This window comes from Lithobates pipiens, unplaced genomic scaffold, assembly GCF_037356315.1.
Source record: "Lithobates pipiens isolate NorthernLeopardFrog02 unplaced genomic scaffold, aLitPip1_a1.2 Scaffold_23, whole genome shotgun sequence".
Lineage (NCBI taxonomy): Eukaryota > Metazoa > Chordata > Amphibia > Anura > Ranidae > Lithobates > Lithobates pipiens.
The window spans coordinates 193,944,961-193,969,460 of record NW_027507785.1 but is presented as its reverse complement, the minus strand read 5'-3'; the positions used below and the strand labels follow the sequence as shown (position 1 = coordinate 193,969,460).

Here is a 24,500-nt window from a genome sequence, read left to right as displayed (position 1 = left end):
AGGTTAGGGCTGTTCTGTGCAAAATTATTGCACAGAGCAGGTAAGTATATAATGTTTTTTGTGAGAGAGAGACACCACCGCTCTAGGCAGGTCCACGAGACAAAAAACAGCTCCTCCAGGAACAGAGAGACCTGGGTGCAGGCAATGGCATGCCGACAATGTAGCAAAAACAAATTCAATGCCTTTTATTCATAGAACAGGAACACATCAAATGAATCACAGCAAAAGCAACAACAGCTAATGCGTTTCACACTACCAAGAGTGCTTATTCATAGTCAGTAGGGCAGTGGACACCATCCACTGCTCTACTGACACATACTCTGCTTTACTGACACTGTACACTGCTCATAAAACAGTACCTACATCTCATGGGGTAGTAAGGTGGAGTAATCTACTGATGCGTTACGAGGATTTTTTCTCTTCCTCAGAGGAAAAATCCTCAAAACGTGTCAACCGATTACTCCACCTTACTATCCCATGAGCTATGGGTACTGTTTTAAGACCTTTTAGAGGAATGATGCGATGTTATTCCAGATACCAAATATGAGTACTCCATTTACTTCTGCTTTTTATTAAAACTTTACCAAGGATGATGCACTAGGCCACACGCTTTTTTCTTTCTTTCCTTGCTTTAGCACTTTGGACTCCCCCTAGTTGGCTAAGGCAGCGTGGGGTGCAGAATCCATCCATTAGCACAAAACAGAAGTACAAAATTTTTATCTAGGCCCTCCGCACAGCGCTGGAGAGATTTTTCTGTTGAGGTTGGACTGTCCACTCCCCTATTGACACCCTCCACTGTCCTACTGATACTGTCCACAAAGCATTCACTGCCCTACACTGTTCATTACTTTACTGACTGACACTACTGTCCACTTTTAAGGTAAGCTACGTTAACAGTTTATTTTTACCGTGACATTTGTATTATCATATTTTTCCTTACTATTTAGTTAGGCCTTGCTAGTTGGTTTCTTAAAAAAAAAAAAAAGGAAAGGCGCGCTGAACCCTGTTGTTCTTTGATCTCATGTATGTTGTTCAGGTAGAGCTCCAGTTCACCTATCCAAAGGTTGCCTACCCCTAGTATAGGGGGAGTTGGGAGTGGGAAGCCCCTCCTGGGACCCTGGAAAGTACAGAGCATTCAGAAATGGCTCAGTCAAAGACAAGTAAATTTGAAGGAGAATATTTAGGTTTAGTTTGTATCAATCAGGATCCCCTGTATCTGGTGATGAAGATGGAATGACAGACCCCCAGTTGAAGTGAAATTCTGAGGGAGGGGGGCGTGGTCTGGGCATGGCAGAGTAGAGACGTGTACTGCCTGAGCTCCGGCCATTTCTTCAGCTTTTCAGCGACTATATGCAGTATTGTGACCCAGTATGAGCTCAGCCAAAAAGAAAAGAGCGAGGAATTACCTTAAAGTGTCCCCTCAGGCGGAGATCCAGCGCTACTTCCACGGTACATGATCTGCCATATCCCGGGCCCGTGAGGCCGCATGGTGGGCATCACTCTACATCACTGATGGCGGCGCTTCCTGTTTCCCCAGCTTCATCCTCTGCCTCAGTGTCGCTATCCAGCTTAGCAGACGCCCTGTCCTCACACCCGCAGCATACCCCTGTGCCACCCAGCAGGAGAATCTACAGTTGCCTCCCTTGAAATCCACATCCTACAGGTGAAGCAGGCCCAGTCCTCTCAAGCTTCCCATGTTACTGCCCCACAACTGAATCTCGAGGTTCTCGAGAATAGAAGCCGCTGCAATAACCTATGATTCCGAGGTCTCCCGAAGGCCACGGGCAGGAGTCATTGCAACCTACGGTTGTGGCTATTCTCCCCAGGACTTAGAATTAGATTGAGTCCATGGGGCACTGAGCCCCCGTTCACTGGATCCCAGCACCCTGAGAGATGTTGTCTGTCACCTACATGACCACACCCATAACAACCTCATTCTCCGTAAAGCCTGTGAGGTAGAAGAGGTGGACTTTGATGGCACATCTGTAAAAATACTCCTGCATCTATCAAGGGCTACCCTGCTGCTCAGTCCTCTGTTAGACAGGATCAGACAGCTGGGATGTACATATAGATGGGGTTTCCCCATCTCATTATCTTTGTGAAAAGTCTGTTTTTTTACACTCCACCAACCGGATGGCCTGCCGGACCTGTTTGCCTTCCTTGGCATTAAGGCGTTCCCAGTCCCTAATTGGCTCCAGTCCCTGCTGCGCTGCCTACTAGACGATCTACTCCTTTGGCTGCTGCTCCTGGAACCCATCCTCGAACAGCAAGGGAGAGCCGCAGTTCTCGTGGCCCATGCTACTCCTCTCAACCTGGTGATCGTGAGTCTTAACCTGCTCTGCTGAACATCCTGGCTGATACAGCAGATTTATGACATCTCTAACAACTATACTTAGGCTATTCACTATGGAATGCTCCTGCCTGACCCACGTATGTTATGTTGCTTGAGCTTACGAAGGGCTTTGCTCCTTAATTTTTATTTCATGGTTTTGCAGTCCTGCCTGTTTGACTGGTTCCATTCCTACTATCTAATGGGAACCTCTGCTACCCATGAAGAACACATTACAGACTCACAACAACGTATAGGAGGGCTTTGTTCCTCAATGTTTTCATGTTTTTTTTGTTCCGGAAATACCAATGTCTTTCTCTTTAACCTCATTACATTTGGGTTATATCTTGTATTTCCAGGATCTGATTTACTGCATGTCGGACTGCCTGTTATGTTCAACCTAATGTTCTTGGTCTATGTTTTCTGTTTTTCCCCCTTATTTTTATGTTGCCTATGTTCCGCTCACTATCTAGCCATCAGCTGCACACCACTGTTGGGTAGTATGCATGTAAGGTTATTGCTGATGGCAGGAGTGGCACGGGTGTATCCAAGTAGGGAGACATCTGCCCTGTAACCATGGATGGTGTCTCACGATCTTCCTGGCGATGGGCCTCCTTCCCGGGGACCTCCTGTACATTGCCCTCTTGTTTTTGTATGCTCTGTGAGATGAAGGCTTTTTCCCGGGGCGGTGGGACCGGGGGGGTGGGGTTGTTTGTGGAGGATGGTAGCCATGGTGGGGCTCTGGGGATGGCGCTGCCCCAGAGGACCAGTTGGTCCTAGGGCATGATGTCTACCTGAGCCTCTAGCAGGCCACCCGTGCAATCTTTGGTTACCGAGTCACGGATGACAGTGGCATAGGGTTATTAACCATCAGAAAGTGCTTATCCAATTCCTTCCTCCCTCCCACCCCAGGCCATAGGGGTATCATGAGCGCTGCCCCATACACATGGATGCCCTGGCCCCACCCACTTTGGCCCTGAAGGGGCGGATGTAGGTCGATGTGAAGTTAGCCCCTTTTGCATTGCTTAAGGTAATAAAACTCCTTATATGTTAATGTCCTTTTCATGTTTGCCTTCTAAACAGGATTTCCTGTTACTGCTCTACATTTTCTTGGTTTTATTGTAGCTGAAGAAGTCTGGCACAGGGCTCTGCTCTTTAGTTGGTTCCAACCACCTCCCCACTTAGGCCCACACTCACCCGAACCGGTGTGTTCTAAAGTGAGTGCATTTACTTGTTTTCTTGTACTTTTAGTGTCTTAAATCTCAAATACTCCCTGCTAGGCTCTCTTCTCTTTCCTCTTTTCCACCTGAAACCCCCCCCCCCCTTTTTTTGTGGTTGGTTTCTCCCTTCCCCAGGTGTGATGGCATTTAGAGAGGTGATACACACCGTATCCAAGGGGCTCAATATCCCTGAGAAGCAGAGAATGCTTCTTAATGATCTGAAACGTTCTTGCACGGATGTGGTGTTTGTGCAAGAAACTAATTTTAAGGCGGGCGGACTTCCTTTCCTTCAGAATCAGTTCTTTCCTTGTGCATACCATGCCTCCAATCAGGTGACAAAGTCTAAAGGTGTTTCCATTCTGATTTTTAGTAGAATCCCGTGATCTCTCTCGGACAGGCACTCTGACACAGGTGGCTGCTATCTCTTTCTCAAAGGACACATTGGCGGCATTAAGGTTACGTTAGCTACTATATACACTCCGAATCTTCATCAAGACTCTTTCCTTTGTAATGTCCTCTCAAAGCTAGTGCAGTTTGCGGAAGGTATACTGATCCTCAGTAGGGACTTTAATGTACCTCTTGAGCCGGAAGTGGATACTTCCTCAGGCACTTCCTCTGTTCCTCCTGGCTCCCGGAGGAGTATTCTGCATGAACTGCAGTTGGTCGATGTGTGGCACATTCTACATCCTGGGGATCGTGACTATGCCTTCTTTTCTACACCTCACTAACTTTATTCCCATATAGACCTCTTCCTCATGCTGCATTAACTGTTCTCTTTGGTCCTGGACATTTTCTATAGGTCATACAACTTGGCTGGACCATGCCCCGATCATGTTGCGTCTTACCTTTAAACAACTCAGCCTCCTCACCACTCACCAGAATGGCTCTGGTGCCTAAACGAAAGCCTCCTTCAGACTCCAGAGGTCCTCACCGATGTATCCAAAGAACTCGTAGTGTACTTTCAGACAAATTATACCCCAGAGGGGGTCCTGGTATAATCTGGGAAGCCCACAAAGCTGTCATCAGAGGTATCCTGATGAAACATGGCTCTCGTATTAAAAAAGCATGCGAAAAGCAAATGATGAAGTTGCTTTCAGAAATTCAATCCCTCGAACTGCAACATAAGATAACACCCACTCCTTCTTTGGGGGCTTACCTTACGCATTTCCATAGACAGGTTTCAGACTTTCTTCATTATAAAACCAAAGCAGCTATGCAATCCAGCAGGAAACTGTCCTATGAAGCAGGAGATAAATGTGGTAAGTACCTCGCCATGGGCCTCAGGGACCAACGTGCAGCTTCATACATACCCCATATATGAAAAACTGAAGGGCAAAAAATCTTTTGCCTAAGGAAATTTCATGTGAGTCTGCGAACTTTTAATCCTCCCTGTATAAAATCTCCTCCCCTTCCTCGTCTCCACCTGCTATCGAGGAATATCTCTCCTCAGTCCATCTTTCCCGCCTTCCTTCCCCAGTCCGTCAAAGCATGGAAGCCCCTATTGCCAACGGCGAGCTTCAGGCCGGAGTGGGTGCTGCGAAACCGGGAAAGCACCTGGCCTAGACGGTTTCTCTATACTGCCTTTTATTAGGCTCGCACATGCTCAAGGTTTTCAATGCTCTGGGCCAGTCCACCTCCTTTTCTCCTCTCACCTTTTTAGCTCATATTTAAGTTATTCCAAAAGAGGGAAAGGACCCCTCGGTTTGTGGCAGTTACTGACCAATTTCACTGCTCTACGTTGAGCAGTGAAAATTAGTGAAACTATTCACCAAACTCTTAGCCTCCCATCTGCAATCCCAGTTGCCCCAGTTGGTCCTTCTGGATCAGGTGGGCTTCATACCGTCCAGGCAGGCACAAAATAATACTATTAAGGTACTCAACTTGGTCCACTTAGTTAACCACAATAAGTCCCCCTGCATCTTCCTAAGTACTGACACTGAAAAGACCTTTGATAGGGTGAATTGATCCTTTATGTTTGTGACATATGGGGTTTGGAGATCGGCTGCTTCAGTGGATCTCCAGTGTGTACTCTAATCCACAAGCCTGTGTCAAAGCAAATGGGATGTTTTCGGCCCCATTCACCATATCAAACGGCACCCGGCAGGTATGTCCCCTTTCACCCTTGTTGTTTGCCCTATCACTGGAACCCTTTCCTAATAAAGTGTGGTTGAATGATGACATCTCCGAAATTTAGCTGGAAAATCATAATTTTAAGGTTTCCGCTTACGCGGATGACTTGCTCTTCTCCCTGTCCAATCCACATGTCTACTTAATCTTATGGCTGAATTTGATGAGTATGGCGCCTTATCAAACTTAGATATACTTTACCGAATCTGAAGCCATCGGGGTGGCTTTATCCCCCCTTTGTTCCGGACTCTACGGCATAATTTTAATTTCAAATGGGCATCCACTGCACTAAGTATTTAAGCCCCTATATCCCCCCAAAATTAGCAGATGCCTGCGCCCTGAATTTCCCGCCTTTATTCAGCAAAGTCTGTATCTTACTGGAGAAGTGGCACCAAGGACTCCATTCATGGTTCGGTCCCTGCAACATATTCAAGATGTGTATTTTACCTAAGTTTCGGTATCTCTTTTAAACTTTACCCATCTATATTTCCTCTGCCTTCTTCTGTCAAACTCATGCTCTTTTCACTAAGTTTATTTGGGCACATAAACGACCCAGACTAAGTAGACGGCTCCTGACAGTACCCAAATGCCGCGGCAGCGTAGCGTTGCTGGATGCGTTCAAATATTACCATGCCGTCCACCTAGGAAGGGTGATTGGTGTAGACACGAAAAATTCAAGCTTTGGACGACCATTGAACAGCTGTACAGCCCTGTCTCCTTGCGTAGAGCATTGTGGTGTTATGCTGCTCTACTAGCTTGCCTTAAATCTCATCCTTTTATTTGCCCCACCCTCAGCATCTTCTCTTCGATATGTCGGAATCCGTAGCTTTCCTCCAGCCACTCGCCACTGTATCCCATCCTAGGGAACCCTGGCTTCCACCCGGGAATAGCACAGGGTCCATTCCGAGTACTTATTGAGAGGCTGTTTTCAAGCCTCTCATTTCTTGGGCTCCGATGGTTGGCCCTCGGCCTCCACTCTTATGCAGTCAGAAGGGCGATTTTGGGTTAAACCTCTGGCAAGCACTGCAGTTGTTGCATTATCTTTGAACCTTGGGTCCCCCAGAGAATTTCCGATGTAGTCTGACAGTATTTGAATCATATTGCGAGGATAGTGATCCTCTTCCTAGATCCTTAGCTAAGATGTATGCTCTATTGATCTAAACCCCTGAAGATTTTGTTATGCCTAGTCTTAACACCTGGGAAAGAGATCTCAATAGAACCTTTACATCAGCTCAACGCCAGGCCATTGCATACCTGGCTTTGAAATCTTCCATCTGCACCCATGTTTAAGACAATAACTACAAGCTTTTAATGCTGCTCAAGATGCCAGGGGGAGCAAGGGACCTTGCTCCATATTTTTTGGAACTATCCAAAAATTAGGCCATATTGGCTAGAGGTGCAAAAGATCACCCAACAGTTTACCGACTTCCCTATCCCAGCAGATACTGCCTTGTTCTTACTCCACTGCTCACACATTCATCTAAGAACCTACACAAAATCTGTTCTTCGTCACATGATTAATGCCACCAAGGCTTGTGTCACCCTGTGCTGGAGAGACCCTAGTTATAAGCCCCCCCCCCCCCCATAGCCATGTGGCTTCACAGAATCAGGGACGTTAATGCTCTAGAGGATCTGCTTCTCATGGCCCAAAACAAATGAGAACAATACACTAAAGCTTGGGCATATTGGAACATGTTTCTGTACTCAGATGATGGTAAGGCACTTTTTGCTTCCTCTGTTGGAAACTGAGGTCCGTTTGCCCCTCTTTTTCTTTTCTTTCCCCCATTTCTCTGTGCTTTACTCCATGGATGACTAAAGGCATTCCTAACCCTTAATTTCCTTGTCTTTATATTTTCTCTTATGAATATCATATTATCCATATGGGCGAACCCTCTTACAATGTCCTGCTTTTAGTATGGGATTTTTAATTGGGAACCGCTAGAGACCAATTTAACTTGTTCCTATATGTACCTCAATTTATGTCCTTGTTGTGGATTGTATTTACTTGATGAGGGACATGGATTCGACTGTTCTGCTCTGATGGATGTTTCTCTTTTCTATTAGATGGCCCTAATACAATACTATCTGGAAATAAAGGTGCAATATGGTTCCTTACAGGAAAAGGCACTAATATCCAAAACTCTTATTGCTAAAACTATTGCTGTTGGATAAACCATCTTCAGAGTGATGAGAGAGCTCTCTGAATCTGGAACGAAAGGCATAAACCTTTTAAAAATTAATGGCAGATACCACTTCGGAAAATCCGACGGATAGAAGGACAAATCTTGATTGCTGCTTTCAGAAATCGGTTCACTAGAGGCTCTCTTAATCAGAATTTATCTGTAAGGGCCAACAATGCAAATACATGCACTTTCAGCTCAATCCAGCATTCAGCTCTGCCTGAAGATAACTAAGCACATTGGCCACTGAAGAAGACTGAAAGAAAAAATGCTGGGAAGCAAGGGCTTCAAATTTCTGTGGACTTTTCTGGCTTTTAGGAAGGTGGATATCACTGACTTGGAAAGGTTTATATCTTGAAGCTTGCTCCTTTTAAATTCAATGTAGTCAAGGCCAGGTGGACTGGGTTTGGTTTAGACTGGCTGTCCTGCAGAAGCAAGTCTTGGGGCTTCAGGAAGTCTGATTGGAGGACACGTCACTAGATGGCACACCATGGTCCCCTTGGCCAGTATGGAGCAATCATTATTGCAGAGACCTCCTCCATGATCTTCAACAATGCCCTGAGAATCAGAGTCATTGGAGGGAGACTATCTCGAGGCCCACTTTTGGGAGAGGGCATCCTGAGCTAGAGCCTACGGACAAAAGAACCAGGGAAAAAAAAGTGGTACTTGGCAAATGCTCAGGGTTGCCATGAACGTCCCATCATGAAAAAACTTCCTTCGATAGATACCTGGGATTCAACATCCAGTCCTTATTTCGGCCATGGTGCTCTGGAGGCCCAAAAAGAAGCAGACAAATCAAGCAAATGGCTTTCTGCTAATACTAAAAAAAACAAATGGTTAGTCAGGAGAATCCTATCTAATAAAGGTGTCAAATTGGCAGGTAGTGTATTTATATCTAACGATAATGAATTAATAGTACTACACCCTCCAAAGACAAATTACCTAATGCCTAATTGTTAAAGATTATAAATAACAAAAAGGCCAGGGGAAGGGGAGAAATGTGGAAAAGGAACCCAAAGGGTCTGGAAAAAGGATTCTTCAGCGAGGAACACCTATAAACAATTCCACCCACAATAGAAATGTATAAGTATCAAAATACCTCCACCAATAATTCTAAAATAATGACATTATCATTATACAGACACACACCACACACAGATCCCTCATACAATCAGACTCCCTAAAGTATCTGGCTTCTAATTATAAGAATAAGCAGGTAATTAGCAGCTATAAAGATAAAAGTGCCAAAATGTTTAATTTTTCTTCAGCTTTAGGTAGCAGCCTCTGTTGAAAAATAATTGATGTCAGTCCTGCCTGTGTACGGTGAAGTAAAAGGGATCACGGATGAAAAGGACAGCTGAAATATATTCAGAGTAAATCCTTGAAAATAGATGGAACATTCTCTTAGTTGCAAAAATGTAGAGAATAAGGAATGTCACTCTATATCAGTAATATTTGTAACATTGGGTTTTGCAGATTAAGATAAGTAGAAAGATGGATTTGCTTCACTTATACAGGAAACTGTCAGTAGGCACTAGTGAGAGCTTACCTCACTTGCTGGCTTCCTGATACTGCTAGACTATGGATGTGTAGGCTAGAGGACAAAATATCAAAGGATTCCGAGGACAGGAGTAATTCTGTAGTTGTTTAAGGACAGTAACAAAGTTACAAGTAGTTAGTCCAGCCAGAATTATTCAAAGTCTTCACCTAACCCGAACCACACTGCTCTGTACACGCTTCCACTGGCAGACACGCCAGGCACCTCAGCTGTTCGGCGCTGGGAGCGGAGCCTGTGTGATTAGGCTCAAGTCGGAAGCTTAACTAACAGCAGCCGTACGCCGCTCACCAGGTATGTGAAACTTTTTCAAAGTCCGTGCAAATCTCTGTATAGAGATAATATAAGGAGTGGCTAGTTCACTACCTGGAGATATATATAATCTCATCCGCCAATGCTGCTGGCCCTTCAGTTGCTGCAATTATTATAAGTCCAATACATCCATCGTGTTCCAGGAAAATCGACTATTCACCAGGCAGGTATAGGGAGGGAGGGGGTTATAGGTCCGTGGGTGGGTGCTGTAGATGTAGGGGCATCTAGCTGACGCGTTTCAATCGACAGGCGATTTTCATCAGAGCTAGAAGGACAATGGATAGCATGCAACTAAATAGTCAAACAATTAGTCTAATTAGAGACAGCGTAATACAATCAGACTGCCCACATTCATAAATTAACCATAAGTACTTGTGAAAGCTGTGTGAACACTAGTCTTCGTTGCACCTTGATTCAAAGCAATCCAAAGAGAATTTGAGGTAAATTCAAATTTTTTCCTTTTGGTACAGTATTCAGTCAAAATCTCCCCTCCTGAGGGGCAGATTCAATCTGTAGATACTTTTTAATCTGAAGACCACTAGGGTCACCCCCATGTACCTTGAGAAAGTGTAGAGGAAGTGGTCATTTGTCATCTTTATTGAGGATACTCTGGACGTGTTCGCTGATTCTGACCCTGAGTTGTCTTTTTCGTTTTGCCCACATATATTTTGCCACTGGGGCAGGTGATCGTATAGATCACCCGTGTGGTGGAGCAGTTAATAAATTCTTTCATTTTAAAATGTTGTTTGCCATCAGCATCGGTGAACACGTCCGTCCTCTCTACATATTTACAAATGGAAGACTTGCCTCTACAATATGTGGATTTACCTCTTAAATTCTCTCCAGCCTGCCGGTTTAAACAATGAGTGCAATCGTTCTGTTTTTCTGGAGTCCTAAATTACGTGAACGCATTTATGTTGGTTGTTTTATATACTGGCATCTAAGGCTGGATCCCTTTGTGGTTCTAACATGTGCCTATTCTTCATTTTCTGTATATTAATATAATTGTATACCTTTTGATCCAAATTCCCCTTTCTTTTCATTATTTCTATCCTCTGTAAATTAATTATCAATCTGCTTATTTCTCTATTCCCCTCCTGGTCCATCCACTTTCCTATAAATTGCTTTTTAATAATGCTTGCCTTGGAGAGGACTTGATAATAATCTATAAGCAATAAGGCAAATATTAGAGTGAACTAAATAATGTAGGTATATTGTCTTTACATGCCGATCTTGGTACTTCTGGTCATTTATGTGTTTAAGTTTGGTAGGCATTCTTTGAGATAAGTATAGTTTCTCCCCTGATAATGCAAGCAGTGTTCATTACTCTATAACTTTATGCTCAGTGTAAATTAGTTTATCTCCACAAGTTTTGATATATATATATTTTGGTGTAGTGGTTAGCACTTTCACCTAGCAGTAAAAAGGGTCACTGGTTTGAATCTCAACCACAACACTACCTGCCTGGAGTTTGCATGTTCTCCCTGTGCCTGCGTGGGTTTCCTCCGGGTACTCCAGTTTCCTCCCACACTCCAAAGACACGCAAGTAGGTTAATTGGCTTCTGTCCAAAATTGGCCCTAGTATATGAATGGGGACCTTGGATTGTGGGCTCCTTGAGGGTAGGGACCGATGTGGGTGTGCGATGGATAGAACTGGATGGACTGGTGTCTTTACTCGACCTTACTAACTATAACTATGTAACTATATAATATTCATAGGTGTGTGTGTGGTTTTCTTTGGATCATGGCGCTACAAGGACTAGCGATCACACAGCATTCACGAGTATTTAGGGTTAATTTATGAATGTGGGCAGTCTGATTGGATTACGCTGTCTCTAATTAGACTAATTGATTGATTGACTATTTAGTTGCATGCTATCCATTGTTCTTTTAGCTCTGATGAAAATCGCCTGTCGTTTGAAACGCGTCAGCTAGACGCCCCTACATCTACAGCACCCACCACGGACCTATTCCCCCCCCCTCCCTATACCTGCCCGGTGAATAGATGATTTTTCGGGAACATGATGGATGTATTGGACTTATAATAATTGCAGCAACTGAAGGGCCAGCAGCATTGGCGGATGAGATGACATATATCTCCAGGTAGTGAACTAGCCACTCCTTATATTATCTCTATACAGAGATTTGCACGGACTTTGAAAAACGTTCACATACCTGGTGAGCGGCATACGGCTGCTGCTAGTTAAGCTACCGCCTTGAGCCTAATCACACAGGCTCCGCTCCCAGCGCCGAACAGCTAAGGTGCCTGGCGTGTCTGCAAGTGGAAGCGTGTACAGAGCAGTGTGGTTCGAGTTAGCTGAAGACTACGAATAGTTCTGGCTAGACTAACTACTTGTAACTTTGTTACTGTCCTTGAACAACTATGGAATTACTCAAGCAAATCCATCTTTCTACTTATCTTAATCTGCAAAACCCGCAAAATCTTATCTTAATCTGCAAGACCTGATGTTACAAATATTACAAATATTACTGCTATAGAGTGGCATTCCTGATTCTCTACATTTGTGCAACTAAGAGAGCATTCCATCTATTTTCAAGGATTTACTCTGAATATATTTCAGCTGTCCTTTTTCATCCGTGATCCCTTTTACTTCACCGTACACAGGCAGGACTGACATCAATTATTTTTCAACAGAGGCTGCTACCTAAAGCTGAAGAAAAATGTAAACTTTTTGGTGCTTTTATCTTTATACAGTGCCTTGTGAAAGTATTCGGCCCCCTTGACCTTTTCAACCTTTTGCCACATTTCAGGCTTCAAACATAAAGATATAAAATTTTAATTTTTTGTGAAGAATCACCAACAAGTGGGACACAATTGTGAAGTGGAACGAAATCTATTGGATAATTTTAACTTTTTTAGCAAATAAAAAACTGAAAAGTGGTGCGTGCAAAATTATTCGGCCCCTTTACTTTCAGTGCAGCAAACTCACTCCAGAAGTTCAGCGAGGATCTTTGAATGATCCAATGTTGTCCTAAATGACTGATGGTGATAAATAGAATCCACCTGTGTGTAATCAAATCTCTGTATAAATGCACCTGCTCTGTGATAGTCTCAGGGTTCTGTTGAAAGCGCAGAGAGCATCATGAAGACCAGGCAGGTCCGTAATACTGTTGTGGAGAAGTTTAAAGCCGGATTTGGATACAAAAAGATTTCCCGAGCTTTAAACATCCGAAGGAGCACTGTGCAAGCGATCATTTTGAAATGAAAGGAGTATCAGACCACTGCAAATCTACCAAGACCTGGCCGTCCCTCTAAACTTTCAGCTCAGACAAGGAGAAGACTGATCAGAGATTCAGCCAAGAGGCCCATGATCACTCTGGATGAACTGCAGAGAACTACAGCTGAGGTGGGAGAGTCTGTCCATAGGACAAAAATTAGTCATACACTGCACAAATCTGGCCTTTATGGAAGAGTGGCAAGAAGAAGCCATTTCTCAAAGATATCCATAAAAAGTCTCGTCTAAAGTTTGCCACAAGCCATCTGGGAGACACACCAAACAAGTGGAAGAAGGTGCTCTGGTCAGATGAAACCAAAATTGAACTTTTTGCCCACAAAGCAAAACGATATGTTTGGCGTAAAAGCAACACAGCTCATCACCCTCAACACACCATCCTCACTGTCAAACATGGTGGTGGCAGCATCATGGTTTGGTCCTGCTTTTCTTCAGCAGGGACAGGGAAGATGGTTAAAATTGAGGGGAAGATGGATGCAGCCAAATACAGGACCATTCTGGATGAAAACCTGTCGGAGTCTGCAAAAGACCTGAAACTGGGACAGAGATTTATCTTCCAACAAGACAATGATCCCAAACATACAGCAAAATCTACAAAGGAATGGTTCACAAATAAACGTATCCAGGTGTTAGAATGGCCAAGTCAAAGTCCAGACCTGAATCCAATCGAGAATCCGTGGAAAGAGCTGAAAACTGCTGTTCACAAACGTTCTCCATCCAACCTCACTGAGCTCGAGCTTTGCAAGGAAGAATGGGCAAGAATTTCAGTCTCTTGATGTGCAAAACTGATAGAGACATACCCCAAGCGACTTGCAGCTGTAATCGCAGCAAAAGGTGGCTCTACAAAGTATTAACGCAAGGGGGCTGAATAATTTTGCACGCCGCACTTTTCATTTTTTTTATTAGTTAAAAAAGTTTCAAAACTCCAATAGATTTCGTTCTACTTCACAATTGTGTCCCACTTGTTGGTGATTCTTCACAAAATGTTTGAAGCCTGAAATGTGGCAAAAGGTTGAAAAGTTCAAGGGGGCCGAATACTTTCGCAAGGCACTGTAGCTAATTACCCGTTTATTCATTTTTCAAGCCTAATTGGAAGCCGGCTACTTTAGGGAGTCTGAGTGTAGGAGGGGTCTGTGTGTGGTGTGTGTCTGTATAATGATAATGACAACGTTATTTTAGAATTATTGGTGGAGGTATTTCGATACTTATACATTTCTATTGTGGGTGGAATGGTTTATAAATAAAGAATTTAAATTATTCTATTACATGGGTGTTCCTCGCTGAAAAATCCCTTTTCCAGACCCTTTGGGTTCCTTTTCCACCTTTCTCCCCTTCCCCTGGCTATTTTCAATCTCTGATAACACAAAGATTTCTGACATTGTGTGAAGAAGCTTTGTCCCTCTTTGCTTCAATACACTGTATGTGAGACAGCTGTCTAGGTATCCAGCAAAAGCTTTGGCTCTGTATGACGGGTAGGGATCCTTTCAGCGCCTCTCTGGCTGCTTTTAGCTAGAAACAGATTGGAATGGCATTCTGACAATGGGCCTCCAACCCTGGAGACTGGCATCTGATGTTACTATGATCCAGGGTAATGGGTCATAGACAGGTTGAAAACTCAGGGTCCAGCATAAGAGGTAAATGAAAATCCTTTTGTGTTGTATGTCATATCTTCCAGTTTCCAGTTATGTTATCTGGTAAGCTGCACTGGGTTCAGTTCACATCCAATTAATGGTTCACTCCTTCTACATCTTCGCAGTTTAGCACTGGTGAAACTTTTGTTGTAATTCCAGAAATTACAATTTCTCTGCAGATGCTGGAACTTTTGTTGATACAAAGAGAGACCTTGGAGGAGGGTTCTGGAATTGCAGGTGAAATCCCTTGCGTATTACCCTTAGAAGCCAGGAATCCAAAATTTTGTCTGCCCAGATTTCACCAAAACGGGCCAGCCTTGCCTCCACCTGCAGTCTCTTGGCAGGCAGATCATTAGAAGGATTTTCCTGTTGGTTTAGAGGGCTGAGCGTCCTTAGACTGGCCCCTGAAGAAATTGCAGCCAGCATGCCACAGAAAAGGGTAGTAATCCTTGCTTGGGCAGGAGAAGTATGAACCTTTGAACTGTTTGACTGTTCACACAAAAGAACTCAAAATGCTGCTTCCATTCTTAGGGGAGCAGATTTCACTCCAGTCACCTGGCATATAGTGTCCTCCAAAATTTTCCCAAAGAGAGTTCCCCCTGAAAATGGTATAGAACACTGCGCTTGCTTATATAAACTTGCCGAAAGCTTTATACCTTGCTGACTTGAGCCCACTGAATCTTCCTCTGGGTGTGAGCTAAGAACCGACTCTACTTTAGACGATCAAACCCTCATGGCTTTTGCAATTGAAATGAAAGCAACTGCAGGCCTGCAAACAGCTCCCGCTATGGAAAAGTCCCTGTTAATGTCTGAATCTGCTCTTCTTTCCATGGTGTCCTAAAAGAAGAACATTTGTTCCTAAGGAAGAGTAATATGCCTAGCCAGATGCTGTAAAGAGGAGTCCACCTTCGGAGGCATCTCACAGGACTCCAAATCAGATGGTCGTAACGGGTACAATTTATTTAGCCTGTTCTGAACAATCCACTTCCTGTCTGGCTTAACCCACTCTCCATACACTTCTACATCTCTGGCATTAGAGGAAATTTTGGGAGTTTCCTTCTTAAGTTTGGGTAATACTTCTTATGCTCCTGTGGTGATGGAGAATCTTCCTCCTATTCAATTGCTTGCTTCTCTGCCAATATGAAAGTAGGAACCAGGGTAAAATCAAATGACTCAACTTCCAAATCTTCTTCCCCAGAGTCGAAATCTGGATATGGATTGTCGCTAAAGGCTTCATGCTCTGGCGAACCATCCCCCTGCGCCCTCAAACTCTTCATACCTTTGAAAATCAGTTTGGAATGGGACTGTTAAGACACAGTTATCAGTACACAGATTATAAAAATCATACACATTTTATTTTTAAAAATCATTAAAATCACATAAAAACAAAAGAATAGGTTAAATAGTCATCATTATGCAACTTGGGTGCAAGTTAGTCATGTTTCAATGCATTTTAAAATATTCTCTTGAAACATATGATGCTTCTGTTTACTTTCAGTGCATGTATCACCGCAGGCTGTTATAAGTAAAATAAATGCCCTACACTCCCGCACAATAGGACAGATCTATTTCAATCTGACAGAATTCGCAAAAAACAAAAAAAAAACAAAAAAAAAAAAACACCACAAGTGATTTAGCAAACTGAGATATACACTATATTGCCAAAAGTATTGGGACACATGGCTTTACTCACACATTGTAATGAAACATCCAAAACACTATACTTTAGTGCTTTCGTCATATACCGCTTCCTTCCAGTCTGAATATAGATATTAGCTCTTCCAAACGCTTGCAACTACAAACTAGGCAGTACTAATTTTGGCTGCTGGCTCAAGAACTATTTATTTGAACACAGATACACACAGAAGACAAGGCCCCCTCCTTTGCATAATGAAACAGGGCAGGGTAGACTTTACCTCCACCAGTAGCATGACACAGGTATAGTCAATTTATCATCAGTAGACTGTCTTTGGGAGGGGCTGCTGGAGGAATTCCCCCCCCCCCTCACATCTAATCACATAGACATACATCCCATAATACTTTCCTCACAAGGCAGACACAAACAATAGAACAAGGGAATACAGCCACACCCCAAGTGACCCAACGGAAAACACACCAGAGTATGTATGAGACGATATACAAAAAAAAATATATAATATTCCAGTGATGTCGGCACCTGCAGCTGATGTTTCCATCACCTGCCGGGTGCTGCTGCCGCCATTGCGGTTGAGAGAACTCGGCAGTGTAGCCTTACGGCGTCACCCTATGGTGCATGCGCAAGACTCCACTTCTCTCTCCTGGTACTCCACTTCTCTCTCCCGGTGGTGGGGGAAATAGGAGGGAGCTGAGCAGTGATGTCAAGGGCCACAGCACAGGCTCCCGGAAGTGGGGATAGGAGACCTGTAAAAGACAGGTATGCTCTCCCCCAAAAGGTGCCAAATGTGGCACCGGAGTGAGAAAGGAATCAGATGAGCACAAGCTCCACTTTTGGGTGGAACTCCGCTTTAAACTCCATGTTTCAGTTTACATTAATTTCTTTGTGTCAGTCTAACCCAAACTGAACATTATCGTCTTACTTTATATTAGCTACTGGTATTACATTTATGTGGATTTTCTTTTTCAGGTTTCACCCCTATAGTATCAAGTGCATCTTGGAACAAATACAAAAACGGAAGATTTTCTGCTGGAAATCAAAGTACATTGCTGAACTCAAACATATTAATGACAGACAAAGGTAAAACATTTCAAGCTTTTATGTGTTCATAGTCTAATCTTACCCAGGCCTCTTCATTGGGTATTTACTGAGTAATTGAACATTGGTTCCTGATATTTAATCAAATGTGTTTTATTGTGAACCTGCTTCTTAGTAGAGTCTTGTTTGGTTACATATTGCCCCAATATCACTGTACAGCACCAGAATTCTTAATCCCAGCACATACAACAAATATAACCCACTTCTCAGGCATGCATTCAATTAAATCTTGGCAGGATGCCTGGTCCTCTTCCTGATTAGAGATGAGCTTCGTGTTTGAGTCGAACATACGTTCGACTCGAACATCGGCTGTTCGTCCGTTCGGCGAAGTCTGAACATTTTGGTCCGTTCGCGCCAAATTCGTGTGGCGCTCACGGCCCACAATGCACTGCGATGGCGCAGTGCATTGCTGGCTCATGATTGGCCAAGCATGCACTGTGACCCCGCATGCTTGGCCAATCGCAGCGCCAGCAGCGAGGAGAGCCATGATTGGCCACAGGCAGGATGCCTGTGGCCAATCATAGCTCAGGCTGTGTAGTGCACGCCCCACACTATATAAGGCCGCCAGCGCGGCGGCCTTGTGTAGTGTGTTGGCGTGTGTTCAACACAGTACACACCGATCGTTTATTCTACAATAAAGGCATCTGCAGGAGTTAGTGGGTGTTCTGTGTACCTTCAACACAGTACACACCGATCGTTTTCGGACGATTTTCGATCTTGCTGTTGTGTAGTGGTTGTTATCTACGTGCCCTGACCGCAGTATACACCGCTATATTCACCTCACCTATATAGCTAGTGATCTATCTTTTATAATAGAGCTTGCAGTCAGTAGTGTTAGGAGCTTGTGCGTGCTGTCTGCGTGCTCTGTACCCAGTACATACTGCTATATCCACCTACATAGCTCTTCTCTATTTGAGACCACTTGCCATCTGCAGGAGTTATTGGAAGTTGTGTGTGCCTCCAGCACAGCACAGTATAAATCTGTATATACCCCTTTATCTCTGGTGTTCTATAATAAAGGCATCTGCAGGAGTTAGTGGGTGTTGTGTGCCTCTAGCACAATATACACTACCCAACTGCTTTTTTACCCAACTCCCTTCAGGCCATTACCATGTCTGGAAGGCCAGCAAGGAGAGGCAGACAGGCGCGAGCAGATAAAAGAGGGCAAGCAGGCTCTGTGTCTAGAGACAACAGTGCTGGTTGTGGACGCGGTGCATTGTCATCAGCACGTGGCCATGGGACACGCTTGTCCTTCTTTTCGGCAGCTGAACATGTTGAGCCGTAACATGCCAACGACTTGGTAGAGTGGATGACCAAGCCCTCTTCATCCTCCTCATCCTCTCTCACCCAGTCTCAGGGTACTAGCAAAGCAGCTGCCAACGCATCGTCTTCCCTCCTCTCAGGCCGCGTACACACGCGGGGACTGTTCGCCCAACTTTGTCCGCTGAACAGTGTTTCGGCAAACAGTCTGCTCGTGTGTGGGCTTTCAGCGGACAGTTTCAGCGAACAGTCCGCTGAACAAGGTTTTTTGGAAATTCCGAAAAACTGTCCGCTGAAACCTTGTTTCAGCGAACAGTCCCCTCGTGTGTAGCTTGTTCGTCAAACTAAGTTCCGCGCATGCTCAGAAAGGATTTACACGCCGAAAGTTATAATGCAGTGTATAGGACGTCGTATTTTTCGTCCCATCGTACGTGCCGTTCACGTCATCGCGCACGGTTTCAGCAAACTGTTCGTCCGTCGTGTGTGGCCATGTCCGTCCATGCTAATTTTGAGCGGACTGTTTGCCGAAACTGTTTGACGGACAAAGTTGGGCGAACAGTCCCCGCGTGTGTACGCGGCCTCAATGTCATCATCAGTGACTCCTTCCCTAGACCCACCACGTCCTCCTGAGAAGTCTCCTGAACTCTTTGAGCACAGTGTTGGGTACATGCTCCAGGAGGATGCCCAGTGTTTTGTGGGCTCTGATGATGACACTCAGCTAGAGGAAGGCAGTAGCGTGAGCGCAGAGAGAGGGGATGCTCAAGAAGGACAGCAATCTGGCAGTCATGTTCCACAAGCTGCAGCATACTGCCAGGTTTGCTACAGCGATGAAGAGGGAGGGGATGATGAGGGCACTGACTCCACGTGGGTGCCTGGAAGGAGAGAGGAGGAGGAGGAGGCACATGTCCAACGAGGCAGGATGCCCTCCGGGGGCCAGCTTAGGGGCAGCACACCGACTGAATCACACCGCAGAGCTCCGCCTGTGCAGGACGCTGCCTCTGCGCGTTATTCTAAAAGTTCTTGGTGTGCGTGCCTTTTTTGAGACAAGCGCATCAGATCGCACCGCTGCTATTTGCAACATATGTCTCAAGCGTATCTCGCGTGGCCAAAACATCAGCCGCTTGGGCACCACATGCTTGACCAGACATATGTTGACCTGCCATGCAGCTCGTTGGCAAGCGTACCTCAAAGACCCACAACAAAGAACAAAGCAGACCTCTCCTTGCTCCTCATCAGCTGGCATCTCCAACCCCACTAGACCTTCAGTCCTCTCTGAAACCTGCTCTGAGAGGAATGAAGGTGTAGAATTAGGTGTGTCACAGCCAAGTGCTTCCGGGAACTCTGCTAGCGGTACACCCACATCCGATTATAGCAGGCAAATGTCCCTGCCCCAGCTGCTGGACCGGCGAAAGAAGTTCACTCCCAGCCATCCACATGCCCAGCGGTTGAATGCTAGCTTGGCTAAATTGCTAGCACTTCAACTGCTGCCTTTTCAGTTGGTAGACTCGGCCCCCTTCCGTGAGTTTGTACAATGTGCGGTTCCTCAGTGGCAGGTCCCCAAACGCCACTTTTTCTCACGGAAGGCGATTCCGGCTCTCTACCGGCATGTGGAAGGCAATGTCCTTGCCTCGCTGGACAGGGCGGTCAGCGGTAAGGCGCATATTACCGCTGACTCATGGTCCAGCAGGCATGGACAGGGACGTTACCTGTCTTTCACGGCCCATTGGGTCACTCTTCTGGCAGCTGGGAAGGATGCAGGACAAGGTGCAGTAGTGTTAGAGGTTGTTCCGCCACCACGCCTCCAAAATGCTACTATTGGTTGTGACACACCTCTCTCCTCCACCCCCTCCTCTTCTTCTTCCTCCATGGCCTCTTCCAGTGCTCTGTCCTCAGAACCAGCGGTGCTTCGTAGGCGTTCCAGGGGCTACGCAAGTACGCAGGCAAAACGATGCCATGCCGTGCTTGCGCTGGTTTGTTTGGGGGACAGGAGCCACACTGGGGCGGATGTTTTGTCAGCTCTGCAGGGGCAGGCCGAGAGGTGGTTGACGCCACGCCAGCTTAAGCCAGGAATGGTGGTTTGTGACAATGGCACCAACCTCCTCTCCGCCCTCCGACAGGGACAACTGACCCATGTGCCCTGTGTAGCTCACGTCCTTAATCTGGTGGTGCAGCGGTTCTTGGGCAGGTACCCCGGCTTACAGGATGTCCTGAAGCAGGCCAGGAAAGTCTATGTGCATTTCCGCCGATCATTTAATGCCTGTGCTCGGCTGGCTGAGCTCCAAAAGGAGTTGAACCTGCCCAAGAACCGCCTTATATGTGACATGCCCACCAGATGGAACTCAACGTTGGCCATGCTGCAGCGGCTGCACACGCAGCAGAGGGCCATCAATGAGTACCTGTGCGACTACAGCACCAGGACAGGGTCAGGGGAGCTCGGTTTTTTCTCACCACGCCAGTGGAGCATGATCAGGGATGCATGCACTGTCCTGTCACCATTTGAGGAGGCCACAAGGATGGTGAGCAGTGACAGTGCATGCATCAGTGACACTGTACCTCTTGTCCACCTCTTGGAGCATACGCTGCGTGGAATAATGGACAGGGCACTTGAGGCAGAACAGAGGCAGGAAGAGGAGGACTTCCTTGCCTCTCAAGGCCCCCTTTATCCAGACAGTGTTCCTGCTGTACCACCCATCACACAGGAAAAGGATGAGGAGGAGGAAGAGGAGGAGGAGGATGATTGTGTCAGCATGGAGGTGGAGGCTGGCACTCAGCATCAGCAGCAGCAGCAGTCTTGTAGGGATGATTTACAGTCCCAAGAAACACGTGGACTTGTACGTGGCTGGGAGGAGGTAGCTGCGGATCATGTTGTCCTTAGTGACCCAGAGGACTCCGGACCGAATGCCTCAGCTAACCTACGCTGCATGGCCTCCCTGATCCTGCAAAGCCTGCGGAAGGATCCTCGTATTCTTCGGATCAAGGAGAGGGACCATTACTGGCTGGCCACTCTCCTTGATCCACGGTACAAAGGTAAGGTTGCCGACCTTATCTTGCCATCGCAGAGGGAGCAGAGGATGAGACATCTCCGGGAGGCCTTGCAGAAAGGTCTGTGCAACGCGTTCCCAGAGACTGGGAGGTTACAAACTCCTGGTCCTGGACAACGTGTTGCTGAGGCATCGGTCAGAAGGAGCGGTGGAGAAGGTGGCCATCTGACTGATGCTTTCAGACAATTTTTTAGTCCGCAGCCCCAAGGTATGATCGGTTCCAGCACCCATCGCCAGTGTCTGATTTACATGGTGCAGGAATACCTAGGGGCAAGGTCAGACTTGGACACCTTTCCCACCGAAAATCCTCTGGCTTACTGGGTCTTGAGGATGTATCACTGGCCAGAGCTTGCACAGTATGCAATTGAGCTACTGGCCTGTCCTGCATCCAGCGTTCTTTCGGAACGCACCTTCAGTGCTGCTGGTGGCTTTGTTACCGATCACAGGGTGCGCCTGTCCACCGAATCAGTTGATTGACTGACCTTCATCAAGATGAATCAGTCTTGGATCACCCACAGCTACCAAGCACCTGAAGCTGATGGAACAGAATAATTTGTTTTGAAATATCACATCCCTTCAAGACTGCCTATGCTGATGCTGAGTGACTGTCCTGTTATGTTGATTGTCTATCCTCTTCCTCCTCCGCTGATATGTTGGAAGAACATTTCTGGTTCTGGGTGATGCCATCAGCCCAATTTTTCTGCCCCTGTTTAACAGGGGCGTTTAAGTACAATTTTTGATGCAATGCTTTGCAGCAGGGCTAATTCCTGCAATAAAACTAGAGGATATGGAAGAGGTTGCAGTGTGGTGGCACCAGCACCAGTGCCTAAGGCCCAATTTTTCTGCCCCTGTTTAACAGAGGCGTTTAATTACAATTTTTGATGCAATGCTTTGCAGCAGGGCTAATTCCTGCAATAAAACTAGAGTATATGGAAGAGGTTGCAGTGTGGTGGCACCAGCACCAGTGCCTAAGGCCCAATTTTTCTGCCCCTGTTTAACAGGGGCGTTTAAGTACAATTTTTGATGCAATACTTTGCAGCAGGGCTAATTCCTGCAATATAACTAGAGTATATGGGAGAGGTTGCAGTGTGGTGGCACCAGCAGCAGTGCCTAAGGCCAAATTTTTCTGCCCCTGTTTAACAGGGACATGTAATTACAATTCTTGATATAATATTTCACAGGAGGGCCCCTTCCTGTGCCCACCCAGAGTAACGGTGAGGACTTATAGTGTTGTGGCACCAGCACCACAACCACCAAAGGTCAATTTTACTACCACTGTTCAACAATGGCATGTAATTACAATTCTTGATATAATCGTTCACAGCAGGGCGCTCCAGCGCCCACCAAGAGTCACTTTGAGGGCTTACAATGTTGTGGCAAAACCAACACCTTGTTCCGCCATTTCTGCAGAGCATATAGGGCAGGCCCCTACTTTCAAACATCCAACTTACAAACATCTCCTACTTGCAAACGGAAGGAGACAACAGTAAGTGAGATGAAAAAAGATGGACAACAAAACAAATTATACAGGGGTGATAACCCTTCCCTATGTTTTCCAAAAAGCTTAAAAAATAGTTTTTTTGACTGGAGCTACACTTTAAAAATGTACCAGTTGAAAATTACAAACAGATTCAACTTAACACAACAAACCTACACAGTCCCTGTCTTGTTTGCACCGCCTGTATACTGCTGTTCTGAGTATATAGGGCCTGGGGGCCACACACATTTCCTTTTTTAAATATGGGTACAGGGTTCCCCTTAATATGCGTACAAGACCCAAATAGGCTGGTAATGGGCAGGGAGGGCTACCCATGCCATTTTTCTGAATGATTTTCAACCATATTGCAGGAACCAGATATAACATTAAAACCGCAAGCAGTTTTAAATGGTGTTATTTCCGTTTAATGTAATTTTGTGCAGGGACTGTTCTAAACACGGGAAACACGTGGCACTTCACAGGCATACTACAGACACCCCCCAGGCACCATATTTAAAGGAATATTTCACTTTTTTTTTTCACTTTAATCGTCATTAAAATCAGTGCTCCCGCCAAAACGGACATTTTTAAAAACATTTTAGGCATTGACCCATGTCCCCTGGGTCAGGAGCCAGGTCCCCAAACCCTTTTTAGGACAGTATCTTGTATATTAGCCGTTAAAATTAGCATTTAGCTTTTAATTTCGAACGTTCGAGTCCCATAGACTTCAATGGGGTTCTAACATTCGTACGAATTTGGGGTCCGTTCGAAAGTTCTGGTGCGAACCGAACCGGGGGGTGTTCGGCTCATCCCTATTCCTGATGCTAAACTACCATTGCTGTGAATGGAAAAAAATGTTGTTTTGCATGTAACAGGATCTCTGAATGTGCAAGAGAATCCTGTAATAGAACAGACTCTCCCCCTTTCACAGAACATTTTACATGCAGTGCGATTTTCTTTCTTTTTTTTTTTTTTGCTTTGGCTATAGTGATGAGGGGTTAGGACTATGTCATATTTTATTTTGCTGTCTGTGCCTCCACTAGAGAGAGTCGCGCTTTCAGTTTGTCCTGGTGAGCTCTGTCTTGGTGACCAAAAAGTGATGAAAAACAAAAATTGGGCACATGCGCGCGGCTAACTGAGCAGTATATGGCTGCTTAGAGCTCCGTGGATACAGGGACCTGACAGCTAATAACGGCAAGTTATAGCAGCACACCGCTTTACAAAACTGTTACATTTGTCATTAAGACATCAGGGCACATTTTGATACTATGTACAGTGGGAAAAAATCTAAATCTAAAACTTTAAAAGCCCAAACATCGCTGACTGGAACTACTGCTAAAATGGCGGGAACATCATCCCCCT

At 45.4% G+C, this 24,500-nt stretch overlaps 1 protein-coding gene across 1 annotated transcript in view; it reads left to right on the top strand.

The window, feature by feature from the left end:
- Positions 1-24,500, top strand: part of AKNAD1 (AKNA domain containing 1) — a 159,641-nt gene that overhangs the window by 98,309 nt on the left and 36,832 nt on the right. Inside the window, exon 15 of the mRNA XM_077452713.1 lies at positions 17,232-17,342. Coding sequence (XP_077308839.1) covers positions 17,232-17,342 — 111 coding nt within the window. The remainder of the gene's footprint in view (positions 1-17,231; positions 17,343-24,500) is intronic.